General features: G+C 45.9%; 1 protein-coding gene across 1 annotated transcript in view; it reads right to left on the bottom strand.

The window, feature by feature from the left end:
* The window catches only part of arhgap36 (Rho GTPase activating protein 36), a 109,844-nt gene extending 93,608 nt beyond the window's left edge, over positions 1–16,236 (bottom strand). The window contains exon 1 of the mRNA XM_084164890.1: positions 15,882–16,236. Within this exon, the coding sequence (XP_084021016.1) occupies positions 15,882–15,929 (48 nt within the window). The 5' untranslated portion in view covers positions 15,930–16,236. The remainder of the gene's footprint in view (positions 1–15,881) is intronic.
* Positions 16,237–21,324: the final 5,088 nt, after the last annotated feature.

The following is a 21,324-nucleotide window of genomic DNA, read 5'->3' as shown; positions in this document are numbered from 1 at the left end:
TTGGATAGTCATAGCTAGCTAACATAGCATCATTCTGTTTGAGCAGGATGTTTCAGTAGGCTAAACTAGCAAGCTGCATTTGCTAGTTAAGTAAGTGAAAGAAAATGACAATCTCTCTCTCTCTATTTCTCTCTTGCTTCTCCTTCATTTTGGAAGAAATTAATTTGTTAAAAACTGTTCAACTATTGTCTTTCTCTCTCTTGGAGTCAACTATTCACCACATTTTATACACTGCAGTGCTAGCTAGCTGTAGCTTATGCTTCAGTACGAGATTGATTGGGTGGACAAACATGTCAGTTCTTGCTGCAAAAGCTTTTATAGGCTGGAGGACGTCCTCCGGAAGTTGTCATTATTACTGCATAAGTCTATGGAAGTGGATGAGATCCATGAGCCTCCTAGGTTTTGTATTGAAGTCAATATACCCAGAGGAGGACGGAAGCTAGTGTCACGCTCGTCTACGAGAGAGGAGGACCAAGGCGCAGCGTTGAAAGCAAACATATTTATTTTACGAATGATCACACGATCAAAATAACTGACGAAAACGTGATGTCTCTGGTTACAAACACAAACCAAAATGAGAACAAGAAACCACAACACAAAGTGAAAAGCCAGACAGTTAAATATGGCTCCCAATCAGGCCAACATAGATATACAAACATAGAATCACACACCCTGGCTCAACATAACATAGTCCCCAGAGCCAGGGCGTGACAGTACCCCCCCCCCCAAAGGCGCGGACTCCGACCGCGCCAAACAACCACAACAGGGGAGGGACCGGGTGGGCACTCCGCCTCGGCGGCGGATCCGGCTCGGACATGACCCAGGCACGGGTTGTGCTGGACTGACGACGCGCACCCCTGGCTTGGTGCGTGGAGGAGGAACGGGCCTTACCAGGCTGACGACGCACACCGTAGGCTTGGTGCGTGGAGCAGGGACAGGCCGGACTGGGCTGACGAAGCACACCACTGACTTGGTGCGGGGAGCAGGAACGGGCCGAGCCGGGCTGACGATGCGCACCACAGACTTGGTGCGGAGAGCAGGAATGGGCCGGACTGGGCTGGCGACGCGCACCACAGACTTGGTGCGGAGAGCAGGAATGGGCCGGACCGGGCTGACGACGCGCACCACTGACTTGGTGCGGGGAGCAGGAATGGGCCGGAACGGGCTGACGACGCGCACCACTGACTTAGTGCGGGGAGCAGGAATGGGCCGGACCGGGCTGACGACGCGCACCACTGACTTGGTGCGGGGAGCAGGAATGGGCCGGACCGGGCTGACGACGCGCACCACTGACTTGGTGCGGGGAGCAGGAACGGGCCGCGCCGGGCTGACGAAACGCACCACTGACTTGGTGGGAGTAGCAGGAACAGGCCGGACCGTACTGGGAACACACACCACTGGCCCTACGTGGGGATCAGGAACAGGCCGGACCGGACTGGCAACACACGCCAGTACCTCTCGCCGTGCCTCTACATCCTCCTTCCCCCTGGTGACCAGTGACTCCCGTAACCTGGCAGCCTCCTGCTGCCCCGTCGTCCACGGCGTTAGCCCCCCCCTAAAAAATGTATGGGCTTCACGCCTACCCGTGGCCAAGGCCTCCATCCCTCTCGCCAGACTCTCACCCCACTGCTCCAAAGTCCAACCTCTCTCCTCTTCGCTTGGCTTGGCCCAGTCAAGACTCCTACTCCACTGCTCCCAAGTCCATCCTCTCTCTTCTTCACGCTGCTTGGTCCTGTTATGGTGGTTTCTTCTGTCACGCTCGTCTACGAGAGAGGAGGACCAAGGCGCAGCGTTGAAAGCAAACATATTTATTATACGAATGATCACACGATCAAAATAACTGACGAAAACGTGATGTCTCTGGTTACAAACACAAACCAAAATGAGAACAAGAAACCACAACACAAAGTGAAAAGCCAGACAGTTAAATATGGCTCCCAATCAGGCCAACATAGATATACAAACATAGAATCACACACACTGGCTCAACATAACATAGACCCCAGAGCCAGGGCGTGACAGCTAGCTGAAAAGTAAATCAGTTTAAATTTAATCACTTTTTGACAGCATCCCTTTTGTTTTAAACAATGTTTGCCAATGGAAGAAGTGGTCAGAAAGTAACTTTTTGGACCTGAATGCCAAAACATTCAGGAGAAAAAGGTGCTCAAAGTTGACCCATTTTGCATACCCCACCCTACAATGAGACATCCATGTCTTCATCACTGGAACAGATAAACGGTTGAATTTGATATAATTTAAAAGCTTACAAACATGGTTGTTAAACTATTTGATCAGTTCTAGAATTTTGTATTATTGTTTTATGTCATTTTGTTCTTACATGTATCGTCAATTCTCTAAAAACACATCAACTTTGATTTTTTTCATGTTGTGAGATCATCTTGAATTCAGTGTGGGTGTCATTTCAATCATAGAAATAAAGTTAATAGAATGGCCACTGCAATTTATCTGGTACACGATTTACATTTAAATTGAATTTAAATTGGAACTTCTAATTACTACCACAAAGATGGCTGCTGGTCCACCCACTGTTGAATGTCAACTTAAATGATCATGTATATTCTATTGTCTATATTTCTATGATTTCAATCAGTTTCCTATGGAGGACTGACAGTGTAATTTAAAACAACAGATATTCCCATTCAAATCAACATTCTCTGATGTCTGGACCTCCAACCATCTTTGTGGTAACATTTGAAAGTTGAAATTTCAATTTCATTCCCATTTTAGTACATTTATCAGCCAAAACATGACACCCACCCTGTATTCAAGCGCATGTTGTGTCTCAACCGACGGCGGGCACAACACAAAAACCTCAGATGATGTAAAATAGGGTCTACGCTACAACATTGTTTTCCAGAAATGATTAAGTAGTTTGACAGCCCTGTTTGTAAGCTTTTAAATTAAATCAATCTCAACCAAAAAATTGTTTACAGTAATGAAGAAATTAATGTCTCATTGTAGGGTGGGGTATGCAAAAGGTGTCAACTTTGAACACTTTTATCTCTTGAATGTTTTGGCATTCACGTCCACAAAGTCACTTTGTGAGCACTTCTACAATGGGCAAATACTGTATGTATGGAAGGTTTTGTTCAAATCAAAAAGGTGCTGTCAAAAAGTGATTGAATTGAGATGGATTTACCCTGAACTCAATGCTAACTATTATTGATTATCCCAATACCGGTCGATATAGTGCACTAATGTGTGTGTGTGTGTGTGTATGTGTGTGTCTGTGCGTGTGTGCGTGCGGTGTGTGTGTGAATGTTTGTGTACCGCACAACCAACATTTCTGCTATTATCTGGAGATGTTTATCTTACATTCCTTTGGCTGCACATTCAGCATCAGCCTGATACTTATTAGATTATTGTGTGTGTGTGTGTGTGTGTGTGTGTGTGTGTGTGTGTGTGTGTGTGCCCTCTGTGTGTGTGCCCTCTCTACTCCCTCTTCTGATGCACTGATAGAGGGTCATGACCGAGGTCTATAGAGTTACGACAGTGGATATATTCAGAGAAAACATTATTAAATAAGATAAAATATGATCTCTTAACCTCTAAAAGAAACTGGTATTTATATATATATATATATATATATATATATATATATATATATATATTCAATAGATCATGTGTAGTAGTCTAGTCGTAGTCAGGTCTCCCTACAGTTAGATTGACTGGATACTAAAGAGAATTACTCCTTCATTCATCTTCTTAGAAGATGTCTTTAGCTGCTCTGTCTGTCTCTCTGTGTGTGTGTGTGTGTGTGTGTGTGTGTGTGTGTGTGTGTGTGTGTGTGTGTGTGTGCGTCGGTATGTGGAACTCAGACAAATGTATTTAATTCTGTCTGATGAAGTTGGCTCTATCAAAGTGTTCTAAGATCAACTTGGAATTTAATTATCCTGTCCCAATCTTAATAGGACAGGATAAAAATGTATGAAAAATGTATGCACTCACTAACTGTAAGTCGCTCTGGATAAGAGTGTCTGCTAAATGACTCAAATGTAAAATGTAATACCAGACCAAAGAACAGAATTAAAACTACAGTCTGCAATTCAAAAATTCAACAAATGGGTAAATGTCAAGAATTTAATTGACCATTGAACAGATTCTTAGACCAGATCACAGACTGTAGCTTTAAGCTCATTCCATGTTCACAATAAAATAACCCCTGACCTCAGAGCAGCAGCTCCTTTCTACTTAGAAAAGAGAGGGAGCAAGAGAAATAAAGAAAAAGTCTATATCCTTCTCTAAAAGCTTGAATTATATCCAATTAAAATAGTTATAAAGTCTTATTTTCACTTCTCTTATACACTCTTAGAAAAAACGGTTCTCAAATGGTTCTTTATGGAGGGTTTTACATGGGAGGCTGGAAGAGAGTAATAATAGAACACCTTTCATTTATAATTGAGCCAATGGCTTAGTTCAGGGGTGTCAAACTCATTTTAGCTCAGGGGCCACATAGAGGAAAATCTATTCCCAAGTGGGCCGGACCGGTAAAATCATGGTATATATAACTTAAAAACAACAACTTCAGATTGTTTTCTTTGTTTTAATACTATCAACATAAAACATAAAGCTGGAGCCTGAGGACAGTGTGTTCAAAATAGTACAAGCACAACATCACTATTAATCATAAAACACCTGAAGTTTATTTGAAAATTCTAAAGAAAAAGAACACACAAACACACAATGCCTCAGTGATTCACATAACTGTTTCACAGATCACAGAACTATATCAGGGTGTCATTTCTCAGGCAGAAATGTAGATACAAATAATGAAATCCTGTTCCCCAAACAAGTGCAAGAACCACAGAGTCAAGAATAGGTTAAATATACAAATAAAATAAAATCAATTAAAAACAATAGCACATCAACATAAAAACATATAAACATAAAGCTGGAGCCTGAGGACAGTGTGTCCAAAAGCACAACATCACTATTAATCATAAAACACCTCAAGTTATTTGAAATTCTGAGGACAAACAACACACAAACACACAATGCCTCAGTGATTCACAGAAGTATATCACAGATCACAGAACTATATCAGGGTGTCTCATGCAGCACTTTAAGTGGGGTTGCATAGTTTATTTGACTCCTGATACCTGGCATCTTTTAGCTTTCACCAGCGCATCAATATCAGGCGTCACATCCTGAGTGGCAGCCAACTTCAGGATGTGATTCAAGTGCTTGTGCGTGAGCCTTGAGCGCAGCTTTGTTTTATTTATGCTCATTACAGAGAACTTGCTCACAAAGATATGTGGTTCCAAACATGCACAACAGTTTTGCAGCGAGGGCTGTCAAGTTGGGGTAACCTGGCAAGAGATTCTGATAAAATGTGTCCAAGCCAGCTGCGGCAAATTTGCCCTTCAAATCCGAGTCACACTGCAAGTCAATTATTTCAAGTTGGATGCTGACGGGCAGATCAGAGGGATTCACGGTGAATGGCGAACAAAAAACGTTGAAGTCTTTCTCCAGTTCACCAAAAATCTGAAAGCGTTGCTCAAACTCCCTTAACAGTCCCGTTATTTTATCTTTGAACCGCTTCATGTCTGCCACATGTTGGGTCGCGCACTGTCACACCCTGGTTCTGGGACTCATTATGTTGAGCCAGGGTGTGTGCAGTCTATGTGTTTATGTTCTATGTTGGGTGTCTAGGTTGTTGTTTTCTATGTTTGGTCAATGACTCCCAATCGGAGGTAACGAGTGTCAGCTGTCGGCTCGTTATCTCTGATTGGGAGCCATATTTATACTGTATGTTTTCACCTTGGGGTTGTGGGTTTTTGTTCCTTTACGGTCTTTGTAACTGTGGACTTCACTATCGTCATTTGTTGTTTTTCGTGGTTGCTTTATTTAATAAAGTCATCATGTTCGCTCAACACGCTGCGTATTGGTCTCCTTCGCTCCTAGACGATCGTGACAGAAAAACCCACCATACAACGACCAAGCAGCGTGTCCAGGAACAGACACAGGAGGTGACTCTGGTGGATGTCCTCCTCGGTTGGGGGCAGATTACCGAGGAGGAGGCCGTCCGGTACCGGAGGGCTATGAAGGGGGAGACCCAGGCAGAAGAGGAGCAGCGGCGTCAGCAGTGGCATCGTCGGACGGACGAGAGGCACCCCCAATAATTTTTTAGGGGGGGGCACAGGGCATGGACGACGGGGCTAACGGAGGCAGAGAAGGGGCGAATTCAAGAGGCCACCAGGTTACGGGGGCTACTGGTTAAAGGAGGGAAAGGAGATGTAGAGGCACGGCGTGAGAGACTGAGGTGTGTATCCAGTCCGGTCCGGCCCGTTCCAGTTCCCGGGGTAGAGCCAGTGGTGTGTGTCCCCAGTACGGTCCGGCCTGGTACGGCCCCTCGCACCAAAGGGACGGTGCGCGTCTCCAGCCCGGTCCGACCTGTTCCTGCCTCTCGCACAAGGCCTACGGTGTGCTTCGCCAGCCCAGCCCGGCCTGTTCCTGCTCCCCGCACTAGCCCTGAGATGCGTGTCCTCAGCCCGGGACCACCAGTTCCGGCACCACGCACTAGGCCTTATGTGCGTCCCCAGGGTCCTGCATGCCCTGTTCCTTCTCCCCGCACTAGACCTGAGATGCGTGTCCTCAGCCCGGTACCTCCGGTTCCGGCACCACGCACCAGGCCTATAGTGCGTCTCGGCCGGCCAGAGTCTGCCGTCTGCCCAACGGCGCCTGAACTGCCCGTCTGCCCAACGGCGCTTGAACTGCCCGTCTGCCCAACGGTGCCTGAACTGCCTGTCTGCCCAACGCCGTCTGAACTGTCCGTCGGCCAAGCGCTGCATGAACTGCCCGTCTGTACTGAGCCTGCTAAGCCGCCCGTCTGCCATGAGCCTTCAGAGCCGTCCGCCAGACCGGAGCCGCTAAAGCCTTCCGCCAGACAGGAGCCGCTAGAGCCTTCCGCCAGACAGGATCAGCCAGAGCCTTCCGCCAGACAGGATCAGCCAGAGCCTTCCGCCAGACAGGATCAGCCAGAGCCTTCCGCCAGACAGGATCAGCCAGAGCCTTCCGCCAGACAGGATCAGCCAGAGCCTTCCGCCAGACAGGATCAGCCAGAGCCTTCCGCCAGCCATGAGCAGCCAGATCCGTCAGCCAGCCATGAGCAGCCAGATCCGTCAGCCAGCCATGAGCAGCCAGATCTTTCAGCCAGCCATGAGCAGCCAGATCCGTCAGCCAGCCATGAGCAGCCAGATCCGTCAGCCAGCCATGAGCAGCCAATACGTCAGCCAGCCATGAGCCGTCCAGCCAGGATCCGCCAGAGCCGTCCAGCCAGGATCCGCCAGAGCCGTCCAGCCAGGATCCGCCAGAGCCGTCCAGCCAGGATCCGCTAGAGCCGTCCAGCCAGGATCCGCCAGCCAGCCAGGATCCGCCAGAGCCAGCCAGCCAGGATCCGCCATTCAGTCCGGTGCTGCCCCTTAGTCCGGTGCTGCCCCTTAGCCTGGTGCTGCCCCTTAGTCCGGTGCTGCCCCTTAGCCTGGTGCTGCCCCTTAGTCCGGTGCTGCCCCTTATCCTGGTGCTGCTCCTTATCCTGGTGCTGCTCCTTATCCTGGTGCTGCCCCTTAGTCCGGTGCTGGCCCTTAATCTAGTGGGGTTAAGGTGGAGGGTGGTCATTTGGAGGAGGCTACGTAAGCGGGTAGTGACTATGGTGGGGTGGTGGTCTAGGCCGGAGCCAGAACCGCCACCGAGGAGGTATGCCCGCCCAGCCCTCCCCTGTTTGGGGGTTTTGAGGCGCGGTCGCAGTCCGCGCCTTTAGGGGGGGGTACTGTCACACCCTGGTTCTGGGACTCATTATGTTGAGCCAGGGTGTGTGCAGTCTATGTGTTTATGTTCTATGTTGGGTGTCTAGGTTGTTGTTTTCTATGTTTGGTCAATGACTCCCAATCGGAGGTAACGAGTGTCAGCTGTCGGCTCGTTATCTCTGATTGGGAGCCATATTTATACTGTGTGTTTTCACCTTGGGGTTGTGGGTTTTTGTTCCTTTACGGTCTTTGTAACTGTGGACTTCACTATCGTCATTTGTTGTTTTTCGTGGTTGCTTTATTTAATAAAGTCATCATGTTCGCTCAACACGCTGCGTATTGGTCTCCTTCGCTCCTAGACGATCGTGACACGCACACATTTTTCAGACAGGGGAAGTGAGCTGCATCACCACCGGCGAGTTGCGTCTCCCACAATGACAGCTTCAACTTGAAAGAACGTATGCTGTCATAATACTGCGTGGCAACTTTGTTGCGCCCTTGCAGCTGTTTGTTCAAGTTATTCAGGTGCTCTGTAACATCCACCATAAATGCAAGGTCCTGCATCCATTCTGCGGAATTACATTCTAACACTGGTTTGCCCTTTTCTTCCATGAACTGTTCAATTTCTTCTCGTAAATCAAAGAAACGCCTCAGCACAGCACCTCGGCTTAACCATCTTACCTCAGTGTGGTATAGCAGGCCATAGATGTGGTCTTTCTCTCTGAGAAGGCTGTCAAACTGACGGTGATTCAGGCTTCTGGATCGGATGAAATTAACAGTTTGGATGACCACCTTCATGACGTTATCCATCTTTAATGACTTGCAACACAAAGCCTCCTGGTGCAAAATACAGTGAAAAGTCCCAAAATTACGTCCTCCATTTGCAGATTGCACTTTCTCTCTGAACTTTGTCACAACGCCTGCTTTTTTCCCGATAATTGAGTGCGCACCATCTGTAGCCAGGCTGACAGCGCGGGACCAGTCCACTCCGACCCTGTCCAGCGCGCCGACGAGTGCAGTGAAAATATCAGCTGCTGTCGTTGTATCTGTCATCGGCACCAACTCCACGAACTCCTCGGTGACGGTCAATGTGTCATCAACTCCGCGGATGAAAATGGCCAGTTGTGCAACATCTGTAATGTCCGTGCTTTCATCAATTGCAACCGAAAACGCAATAAATGACTTTACTTTTTGCTTCAACTGGCTGTCCAAATCCACTGAAAGATCGGAAATCCTGTCTGCAACTGTGTTTCTTGTCAGGCTGATATTTGCAAAAGCCTGGTGCTTTTCAGGGCACACAATCTCTGCTGCCTTCATCATGCATGTTTTTACAAATTCACCCTCACTAAATGGTTTTGAAGCCACTGCGATTTCATTAGCAATGAGGTAGCTAGCTTTCACTGCAGCGTCACTGATGTCTCGGCTGTGAGTAAACACAGACTGCTGTTTCTTCAGACCCACCAACAGTTCATTCACCTTCTCTCTTCTCCGCTGTCCTTGAAAGTTGTCATATTTGTCGGCATGAAGACTCACATAGTGGCGACGAAGGTTATATTCTTTCAGCACTGCAACATGCTGTGAACACACCAAACATACAGCTTTCCCATTCAATTCCGTGAATAAATAGAAGGATGACAATTTTTCTTGGAACACTCTGCACTCTGCGTCCACTTTTCTCTTTTTTGACAGAGACATATTGGGGCAATGAGGGTGCCAAAGCACATAATGTTAGAAGTAGAAGCCGTAATACATATCGCGGGCAAAACAAAGTAGCTCATCCAGACTGGCTGCACTTGCTTGACTTATTTGCTCTGCCCCGGTATAAACAGTTTGCTTGCTTAACACAATTGCTATTGCGCCATCCAGTGGACACAATTGGAACAGCAGTTTATTTTATTGAAAAATTGCAGCTCATTTTTATACTTTACAAAATCATCTCGCGGGCCGGATTAAACCCGTTTGCGGGCCTGATCCGGCCCGCGGGCCGGACGTTTGACACCCCTGGCTTAGTTAGTTGGGTGGGTTTGATTCAAGAATAGGTCAAATCAGGCTGAATTATGTGTTAAGTCCCTTTGGATAAAAGCACAGTCTTCTAGTTGACCATATGCTTACCTATCAATGAATGACAATGATTAGAGACCTATTCAGACTATATAGTCAGACCATAGGGCAGGATCATCAACTAGATTCAGCTGCGGGCCAATTTTTTTATTGAGTGGATGCTCGGGGGGCCAGAATATAATTACAAATAATTTGTAGATGCCAAATTGACTGCAAGAAGCCCAAACAGATATCATGTTTGACTAAAACATAATCATTTCAAACTTTGCTTACATTTGTATACAATCACATGTTTCTCTCTATTATGCGTGGGAATACTTGGAACATTTCTTAAATTAAAATCAATTGGAGCTGATTTCCTAGTGTTTTTAGTCTATTATGTCCAACAACAACAACAAAAAAACTTAACTAAAATGTTTTGCTCTGAAAACTTGGGGGGCCAAATAAAACCACACGCGGGTCACCTGTTGGGGAACCCTGCCATAGGGATATCAGATCGTACAATGAGTGACGGACAGGAACAGGAAGAGACAGGTAGAGGTCAAAGGTAAAGAGGAAGTGGTCATCAAAGAGGCAGACCTTGCCCCAGTGCCACCAAAGATTGTCTATTATATTGACAAGATATTCAAGTGACCGCTCTAATATTGGAAATACATTTCCTCAAAGATGGAAGGCAAGCTGGAGGAGGCGAGATCAAGTGGGACCATTCTAGCCAATGAGATGGCACATATGCATGTGAACAACAGGCCATAGAGATAGATAGAAGACTCATCTTTGTATCTGTGTCATTATAACGTCTGTGACAGCATGGGCAGCGCCATTAAGGTTATCTCCATTTTAAAGTAGTACATTTTCTATTTTTCTTCATTGGCTGATTGCTCCCAACTCATTGGAATCCCCACCCAGTTGATTACACTAAAATGGTGGAAGCCCTCAATGGCAATGTCCATGCTAAAACGAGATATATCCGTGATGAGTCCTTTATCTATATGAAAACAGGCACAACGCCGATAAAAAGTAGTTTTTTTCAAAGTTGCCAAAATGCCATGTGCATCCACTTATGTCAGTGCATTCGTAACAACCTGACCATTACAAACTTCTATTCAATCAAATAAGCCTCACGTAGCAAATTAGCAATTACATTTTTTGTTGACCAAATTCAACACTCTCCATACAAAAATGTTTCACTTCGTAGGCTTATTTTCGTGGACAGATTTTGGGCGGAATAAAACCTCTCGCTTCGCCTCTTCCTCTCTGGTGCCACAGACACGGACGGCCATCCATCTTGTGATGAAAGCTACAGAGAGACGGACGCTATTTTGTGTCCAGTATGAATTCCTCCATTGGGAATAGAGGGGAAATGGGGAAACTGACGGAGATGGGGCTTTGATGTTGAGCCTGCTGACTGTGGCGTCTAAACAGGTCTTAAGTAAAGTACGGCACGAGAAGTATTTGTACTTAGACATTGTGAGTCAGAAACCGTCAATCATTGAGTTGCTTTGCACCTCTCAGCACCAAAGAGATGCTTCTGGGTGGCTCACCATCCAACCATGAACAACAATAAATGATTGAGCAAAGAGATACTCAACCTCTCTTTGATGATGATAGAAGTCCAATTTAAGGATGCTTCTTCAAAACTCCTGTCTCAGGACAAAGACTAAATGAAATGCAATATTTACAGTTTGCAGTATTACCAGATGCTTATACACTCTTAGAAAAAAAAGTGCTATCTAGAACCTAAAAGGGTTCTTCTACTGTCCCCATAGGAGTAACCTTTGAAGAACCCTTTTTGGTTCCAGGTAGAACCCTGGTTCAAGGTAGAACCCTTTTTTCGTTCCATGTACATCACTTTCCACAGAGCTATAGGGAAAGCCAAAGACCACTTTTGGAGTGTATGGTACACTATCTCACGCTACAGAGACACTGGCACTGAGTGTTCAGAAGACAGAGACTCATTGCTCACACACACACACACACACACACACACACACACACACACACACACACACACACACACACACACACACACACTAACACACAAACACAAACTGGGACTGAGTGTTCAGAAGGCAGAGAGATTAATCGCCCAGAGAGACACTGGAAGAACGTAAAGTACTGTAGCCGGCTGTGATGCTGTGTATGTGCGCATCCGTGTGTGTGCTTGCATGCATATGTGTGTGTGTTTTTCTGTGTGTGTGTGTGTGTGTGTGTGAGTGTGTACGGGTCTCTCTCTGTGTGTCTATGTCTGCACACGTCTCTGGGTGTTTTTTGTGTGTGGGACGAACTCCTTTAGATAAATCTAGAGAGGGGTGAGTAAAGCAAACACAAGTAGATATGTACCCAAGACGTTTTCCACAGAGTAGCGCTCCAGAAGAGTAACGTCTCTGTTGGTGTGTGTGTGAGCGTGTGTTAGCACTAAATCAAGAAGAGGTATCCAGCCCAGTAGAGTCGTAGATTTTAGTGGATGGTTGATTTATTGACGTTAGCTGGTAGAAATATTTTTTGACCTCAACTTTTCCTTCGAGAAAAAGGGGGGGGGGGGGAGGGGGGTGTTAATCTACCTCCCCTACTTCCCTCCTCTCTCTACCTCCACTGACACTTTTCTCAGGATTACAGGAAAAGTAGATTTCCAATCATTTAAATTTGAGAAAGTATTTAGTGAGATTACTCTGGACTCTGGCCCATAGCCAACCAATAGAGACATTACAGTAATATGCTTTGAGTTTCGTCTGATACCATAAATACAGTAGTAAGAGAGCAGTTAATACAGAAAATACATTTCTAAGAGACCACCTGGTTAGATTAGTATGTCCACTTGAGTAGGAGGGCAATCAATATTATGTTGTATTATGTCAATATAATTATAGGCCTATTATGTTGTCAACATTGAATAACATGATATAGGTATTACATAGCGAGAGAGGTTATTACGTAACATAATTGGAAAACTGATTGTCTGAGAGAATAAATACAGTGAAGAGCGTAATAAGCAGAAGAAACAGGGAAGTAAGATGGTTGTTGTGCACCTGTCTATATGTATTTTCTGCATCCATTAAATGAGTATGATTATAATCACGCTAATGAAGGGATACATACAGTACAGTATCCTTCACTATCTTCTTCCTTACATACCTCCACCTCCCTTCTCCCACCTCTCCCCCTCTTTCCATCCTCCATCTTTCCCTCCACCTCACTCCCTTCATTTCTGCATCTCTCCCTCTCCCTTCTTCCATCTCTCCCTCCATCCCACCATCCCTCCATCTCTCACTACCTTCACCCCACCCCACCCCACCTCTCTTTCTTTCTCTTTCTCCCTCTTTCTTTCTCTCTCCCTCTGTCTCTGTCTCCTTCCCTCCACCTCCCTCCCTCCCTCCCTCCCTCGCTCCCTCCCTCCCTCCCTCCCTCCCACTTTTTCCCATTAACAGATGGTGTTCATTGTACTGTTGAGCAGGCAAGACGTTAGGCAATGTCCTAACCACCAGCAGCAGACGTCAAATATTGACACACACGCAGGCACACACAATTCTATTTAGAATATTAGAGTGCATACCAATAAAAACAGCAGATTATTGCAGAGTGTAAAAATACTCCATCCTGATGGATTTAGCTATGGCAGATTACTGGTTAATCTAGAAACAACATGTCTCAGTGGTAAATTATCTGTCTGTCTGTCTGTCTGCCAGGAAGAAGAATGTGTTTTGTAATCCCTGGGTTAAATTATGCTCTAAAACAGATGGTCCAGACACAAATCTAAAAAGAACCCTTACGAAAGAAGATTGCAGTTAGAGTGCAGTATAACTGCAGTATGCTGCAAATACTGCGTCCAAAATAACAAATGTTTTTACTGCAGTAATTTTGCAGTGTAATTGCAGTTACAGTGCAGTATAACTGCAGTTCAACTGCAGCACACTGCAGTTATTCTGCAATTACTGCATCTAAAATACCACAGTCAAATGCAGTTACTGCACTTTTACTGCAGTTTCCCCAAAAAAATAAAAGACGGCGATGTATGTCAGTGGTGGAGGGTGGAAGGTTGAGGGTTAGCCAAACACACATAAACTCTTGAAGAAAGTCAAGGGGCTTCATGGGTCAGGCTTGAGCTATATGTGACAATGTGAGAGGGTTACTTTTGTAAGGGCCATCGTTTCATCCCCTCTCCACTACAAGCAGCGGCATGCATTCATTCACTTCACTGAACCATAAATACATTAATCAGGGGAGAGGTCATATCATTGGTACGATCAGGGACGATCTGAGGTTATTAAAACACTACTAAACACAAACTACTGTGTATCCCATAAAGTGTATTATATACACTACCGTTCAAAAGTTTGGGGTCACTTAGAAATGTCCTTGTTTTCGAAAGAAAAGCAATTTTTTTGTCCATTAAAATAACATCAAATTGATCAGAAATACAGCGTAGACATTGTTAATGTTGTAAATGGCTATTGTAGCTGGAAACGGCTGATTTTTAATGGAAAATCTACATAGGTGTACAGAGGCCCATTATCAGAAACCATCAGTCCTGTGTTCCAATGGCACGTTGTGTTTGCTAATCCAAGTTTATCATTTTAAAAGGCTAATTGATCATTAGAAAACCCGTTTGAAATTATGTTAGCACAGCTGAAAACTGTTGTGCTGATTAAAGAAGCAATAAAACTGGCCTTTTTGAGACTAGTTGAGTATCTGGAGCATCAGCAATTGTGGGTTCGATTACAGGATCGAACCCACTCGTCAGTCTATTCTTGTTCTGAGAAATGAAAGCTATTCCATGCGAGAAATTGCCAAGAAACTGAAGATCTCGTACAACGCTGTGTACTACTCCCTTCACAGAACAGCGCAAACTGGCTCTAACCAGAATAGAAAGAGGAGTGGGAGGCCCCGGTGCACAACTGAGCAAGAGGACAAATACATTAGAGTGTCTAGTTTGAGAAACAGACGCCTCACAGGTCCTCAACTGGCAGCTTCATTAAATAGTACCCACAAAACACCAGTCTCAACTTCAACAGTGAAGAGGTGACTCCGGGATGCTGACCTAGGCAGAGTTGCAAAGAAAAGGTCCAGTGTCTGTGTTATTTTGCCCATCTTAATCTTTTATTTTTATTGGCCAGTCTGGGATATGGCTTTTTCTTTGCAACTCTGCCTAGGTCAGCATCCCGGAGTCGCCTCTTCACTGTTGACGTTCTGTGAAGGGAGTAGTACACAGCGTTGTACGAGATCTTCAGTTTCTTGGCAATTTCTCATGTGGAATAGCCTTCAATTCTCAGAACAAGAACAGACTGACGAGTTTCAGAAGTAAGTTCTTTGTTTCTGGTCATTTTTGTCCTGTAATCGAACCCACAATTGTTGACGCTCCAGATACTCAACTAATCTCAAGAAGGCCAGTTTTATTGCTTCTTTAATCAGCACAACAGTTTTCAGCTGTGCTAACATAATTGCAAAAGGGTTTTCTAATGATCAATTAGCCTTTTAAAATGATAAACTTGGAATAGCAAACACAACGTGCCATTGGAACACAAGACTGATGGTTGCTGATAATGGGCCTCTGTACGCCTACGTAGATATTCCATTAAAAGTCAGCCATTTCCAGCTACAATAGCCATTTACAACATTAACAATGTCCACACTGTATTTCTGATCAATTGATGTTATTTTAATGGACAAAAAAATGGCTTTCCTTTCGAAAACAAGGACATTTCTAAGTGACCTCAAACTTTTGAACGGTAGTGTATATTGATATAGTCATATAAAACCACGTCCTACTACGAAAATCACACTAAGCACAAACACACACAATTTAATATTATTCCAAAGGTCGACTGAAGTGGCACTGGGGTTTATTGAGTTTTATTGAACGAAGAGCTATAAGGAAAGGGGAACATGATAAAGGTGTGCTGAATGCAATGCTAACTGAGTTAGGAGGACAAACATAGCCTTATACCAAATGGCATCTTATTCCCTATGTAGTGCACTACTTTTGGTCAAAAGTGTGGCAAGCACACACACAGAGACACATATATGCGAATGCACCCACACGCACACACGTAGACTTACCATGTAGTAGAACTGCATGTCCTGCCGCACAGGCTGTTCAATCTGCATCACTCAAGAAGATATTCCATCAGAGACTAAAAACAGAAAAATACGTTTCTTTTTTTTCTTCTCCTCAGGGCTCAGAGAGGGGACTAAGGTATTCTTCTTTTACTCTCTTCTCTTTTGCACTCCTCTCTTTTCTGTCCTCTTCTCCTCTTCTCTTCTCTCAATGCTCAGACAGTAAGTGTTCCCTCTCTCCCCTTCTCGTCTGTAAAAACAACTCCAGCAACAACAACTTTTGATGTGTAGAGTGGTCCATCAGTCGAGAGACAGCTTGAGCCAGCATGAGCTTGTTGTTGTGTGGTTCTCTCTCTCTCTCTCTCTCTCTCTCTCTCTCTCTCTCTCTCTCTCTCTCTCTCTGATGATAGCGCTCAGTTCTTCCTGTGCGGCTGCTGCTGCGGCCGCTGGATGTGTGTGTGAGAGAGAAAGAGTGTGTGTGTGTGTGTGTGTTCTGTGACAGATAACGCACAGTGCGCTCTTTGCTGTCAGAAACAGGAAACGTGGAGTTTGGCGGTTTATCCCTGATGTGTGCGTTCCTGTCAGTCTGTCTGTCCGTGTGTGTGTGTGTGTCTGCCCGTGTGTGTGTGTGTGTGTGAGAGAGAGAGAGAGACAGAGACAGAGTGAGACAGAGCGAGAGCAAGAGAGAGAGAGAGAAAAAAAGAGAGAGAGAGAGTTGGTTGAGAAAGTTGGCAATCACTTTTAGCCTACTGAACCCTGATACCTAGTAACACATACACACACACACACACAGGGATCAACTTCCAACCTGCGTAACCCGTAATGTCCTGTAATTTGTATATTATGCCATATTTATACACACTGGCACACATATTTCTTATCATAATGATACTGCAGCAGCTAGATTACGGAGGGGTAGATTATTCATTAGCAAAATGACTTCAGATTACAGGTAAAAAATTACAAACCCAGAATAGTCAAGATTACTGTATTGCATTACTTAATTCTGTGATTATTGGGATTTTCCATTGCAAATAGCAATAGTATTTTTGTCATGATGCATGTATAATAATAATAATAATAATAAATAATAATAATTTGGTGAGTGCTTACATTTGTCCTATTTCACACATGTACAAGTCTGTATTAATACGCATGTGTGAATTGGAAATGTGTTTTTGTCACGATCGTCTAGAAGAGAGGACCAAGGCGCAGCGTTGAAGGCAAACATATTCTTTATTTAATAAATGATCACACGATCAAAACAACAAAACGAAACCGTGACGTCCCTGGTTACATACACCAACCAACACGGAACAAGAAACCACAAACACGAAGGGAAAGACAGACAGTTTAAATATGGCTCCCAATCAGAGACAACCAGCTGACACTCGTTGCCTCTGATTGGGAGTCACTCAGGCCAACATAGAAATACAAACTAGACCCACAACCTACAACACAAAACATAGAAACTAACACCCTGGCTCAACATACGAGAGTCCCCCGAGCCAGGGCGTGACAGTACCCCCCCCTAAAGGCGCGGACTCCGACCGCGCCAACCAAACACAACAGGGGAGGGACCGGGTGGGCACTCCGCCTAGGCGGCGGATCCGGCTCCGGGCATGATCCCCACTCCTTCTCTAACCCCCCAAAGTACCCCTGGTCCGGTCTGGCCCTGCTGACCAGAGCTGAACTGAACACTGGTGGAGCGGATTGCTCTCGCTCCGGCGTGACGCAGCACCTGACCGGTGCCGGACCCGCCACCGGTGGAACAGGCACGGGCCGTGCCGGACTGACGACGCACACCACTGGCTTGGTGTGGGGAGCAGGAGCGGGCCGAGCCGGGCTGACGAAACGCACCACTGACTTGGTGCGGGGAGCAGGAGCGGGCCGGACCGGGCTGACGAAGCTCACCACTGACTTGGTGCGGGGAGCAGGAACGGGCCGTGCCGGGCTGACGACGCGCACCACTGACTTGGTGCGGGGAGCAGGAACGGGCCGGACAGGGCTGACGAAACGCACCACAGACTTGGTGCGGGGAGCAGGAATGGGCCGGACTGGGCTGGCGACGCGCACCACAGACTTGGTGCGGAGAGCAGGAACGGGCCGGACAGGGCTGACGAAACGCACCACTGACTTGGTGCGGGGAGCAGGAATGGGCCGGGCCGAGCTGGCGATGCGCACCGTAGACTTGGTGCGAGTGGCAGGAACAGGCCGGACCGTACTGGGAACACACACCACTGGCCCTACGTGGGGATCAGGAACAGGCCGGACCGGACTGGCAACACACGCCAGTACCTCTCGCCGTGCCTCTACATCTTCCACCCCCTCTTCGACCAGTGGCCCCCGTAACCTGGCGGCCTCCTCTGCCAATCCGCTGGGCCGCTCTGCCGCGGTCTCCTGCTGGCCCGTCGTCCACGGCGTTAGCCCCCCCCTAAAAAATTTCTGGGCTTCACTCCTACCCGTGGCCAAGGTCTCCATGTCCCTCGCCAGCCGTTCGCCCTTCTGCCACAATGTCAAGCCCCTCTCCTCCTCATCCGGCTTGACCCAGTCGAGGAGGCGAAGGAGATCTGTTAGAGATCTCCCTGGCGATGGCTCCTGGACACGCTGCTTGGTCACATCTTGGTGGTTTCTTCTGTCACGATCGTCTAGAAGAGAGGACCAAGGCGCAGCGTTGAAGGCAAACATATTCTTTATTTAATAAATGATCACACGATCAAAACAACAAAACGAAACCGTGACGTCCCTGGTTACATACACCAACCAACACGGAACAAGAAACCACAAACACGAAGGGAAAGACAGACATTTTAAATATGGCTCCCAATCAGAGACAACCAGCTGACACTCGTTGCCTCTGATTGGGAGTCACTCAGGCCAACATAGAAATACAAACTAGACCCACAACCTACAACACAAAACATAGAAACTAACACCCTGAATCAACATACGAGAGTCCCCCGAGCCAGGGCGTGACAGTTTTTTGAATATCCTATTCCTCGGAGAGTGGGGTCACGGCCAGGGTCTGCCATTCAATGGCGACCCTGGAGCAATTAGGGTTAAGTGCCTTGCTGAAGGGCAAATCGACAAATTGTTCACCTTGTCGGCTCGAGGATTCGGTTACTGGAACAACGCTCTAACCACTAGGCTACCTGCCGCTATGGTTATATACAGTGGGGGAAAAAAGTATTTAGTCAGCCACCAATTGTACAAGTTCTCCCACTTAAAAAGAAGAGAGAGGCCTGTAATTTTCATCATAGGTACACGTCAACTATGACAGACAAATTGAGATTTTTTTTCTCCAGAAAATCACATTGTAGGATTTTTTATGAATTTATTTGCAAATTATGGTGGAAAATAAGTATTTGGTCACCTACAAACAAGCAAGATTTCTGGCTCTCACAGACCTATAACTTCTTCTTTAAGAGGCTCCTCTGTCCTCCACTCGTTACCTGTATTAATGGCACCTGTTTGAACTTGTTATCAGTATAAAAGACACCTGTCCACAACCTCAAACAGTCACACTCCAAACTCCACTATGGCCAAGACCAAAGAGCTATCAAAGGACACCAGAAACAAAATTGTAGACCTGCACCAGGCTGGGAAGACTGAATCTGCAATAGGTAAGCAGCTTGGTTTGAAGAAATCAACTGTGGGAGCAATTATTAGGAAATGGAAGACATACAAGACCACGCAAGATCTCACCCCGTGGGGTCAAAATGATCACAAGAACGGTGAGCAAAAATCCCAGAACCACACGGGGGGACCTAGTGAATGACCTGCAGAGAGCTGGGACCAAAGTAACAAAGCCTACCATCAGTAACACACTACGCCGCCAGGGACTCAAATCCTGCAGTGCAAGACGTGTCACCCTGCTTAAGCCAGTACATGTCCAGGCCCGTCTGAAGTTTGCTAGAGTGCATTTGGATGATCCAGAAGAGGATTGGGAGAATGTCATATGGTCAGATGAAACCAAAATAGAACTTTTTGGTAAAAACTCAACTCGTCGTGTTTGGAGGACAAAGAATGCTGAGTTGCATCCAAAGAACACCATACCTACTGTGAAGCATGGGGGTGGAAACATCATGCTTTGGGGCTGTTTTTCTGCAAAGGGACCAGGACGACTGATCCGTGTAAAGGAAAGAATGAATGGGGCCATGTATCGTGAGATTTTGAGTGAAAACCTCCTTCCATCAGCAAGGGCATTGAAGATTAAACGTGTCTGGGTCTTTCAGCAGGACAATGATCCCAAAAACACTGCCCGGGCAACGAAGGAGTGGCTTCGTAAGAAGCATTTCAAGGTCCTGGAGTGGCCTAGCCAGTCTCCAGATCTCAACCCCATAGAAAATCTTTGGAGGGAGTTGAAAGTCTGTGTTGCCCAGCGACATCCCCAAAACATCACTGCTCTAGAGGAGATCTGCATGGAGGAATGGGCCAAAATACCAGCAACAGTGTGTGAAAACCTTGTGAAGACTTACAGAAAACGTTTGACCTGTGTCATTGCCAACAAAGGGTATATAACAAAGTATTGAGAAACTTTTGTTATTGACCAAATACTTATTTTCCACCATAATTTGCAAATAAATTCATTAAAAATCCTACAATGTTATTTTCTGGAGAAAAAAAATCTCCTTTTGTCTGTCATAGTTGACGTGTACCTATGATGAAAATTACAGGCCTCTCTCATCTTTTTAAGTGGGAGAACATGCACAATTGGTGGCTGACTAAATACATTTTTTCCCCACTGTACAGTGAGGGAAAAAAGTATTTGATCCCCTTCTGATTTTGTACGTTTGCCACTGACAAAGAAATGATCAGTCTATAATTTTAATGGTAGGTTTATTTGAACAGTGAGAGACAGACTAACAACAAAAAAATCCAGAAAAACGCATGTCAAAAATGTTATAAATTGATTTGCATTTTAATGAGGGAAATAAGTATTTGACCCCTCTGCAAAACATGACTTAGTACTTGGTGGCAAAACCCTTGTTGGCAATCACAGAGGTCAGACGTTTCTTGTAGTTGGCCACCAGGTTTGCACACATCTTTGCAGATCTTCTCCAAGTCATTAATGTTTCGAGGCTGACGTTTGGCAACTCGAACCTTCAGCTCCTTCCACATATTTTCTATGGGATTAAGGTCTGGAGACTGGCTAGGCCACTCCAGGACCTTAATGTGCTTCTTCTTGAGCCACTCCTTTGTTGCCTTGGCCGTGTGTTTTGGGTCATTGTCATGCTGGAATACCCAACCACGACCCATTTTCAATGCCCTGGCTGAGGGAAGGAGGTTCTCACCCAAGATTTGATGGTACGTGGCCCCGTCCATCGTCCCTTTGATGCGGTGAAGTTGTCCTGTCCCCTTAGCAGAAATCACCCCCAAAGCATAATGTTTCCACCTCCATGTTTGACGTGGGGATGGTGTTCTTGGGGTCATAGGCAGCATTCCT

Source organism: Coregonus lavaretus (assembly GCF_964263955.1).
Source record: "Coregonus lavaretus genome assembly, chromosome: 7".
Taxonomy (NCBI): domain Eukaryota; kingdom Metazoa; phylum Chordata; class Actinopteri; order Salmoniformes; family Salmonidae; genus Coregonus; species Coregonus lavaretus.
This window is presented reverse-complemented; position numbering and strand designations above follow the sequence as displayed.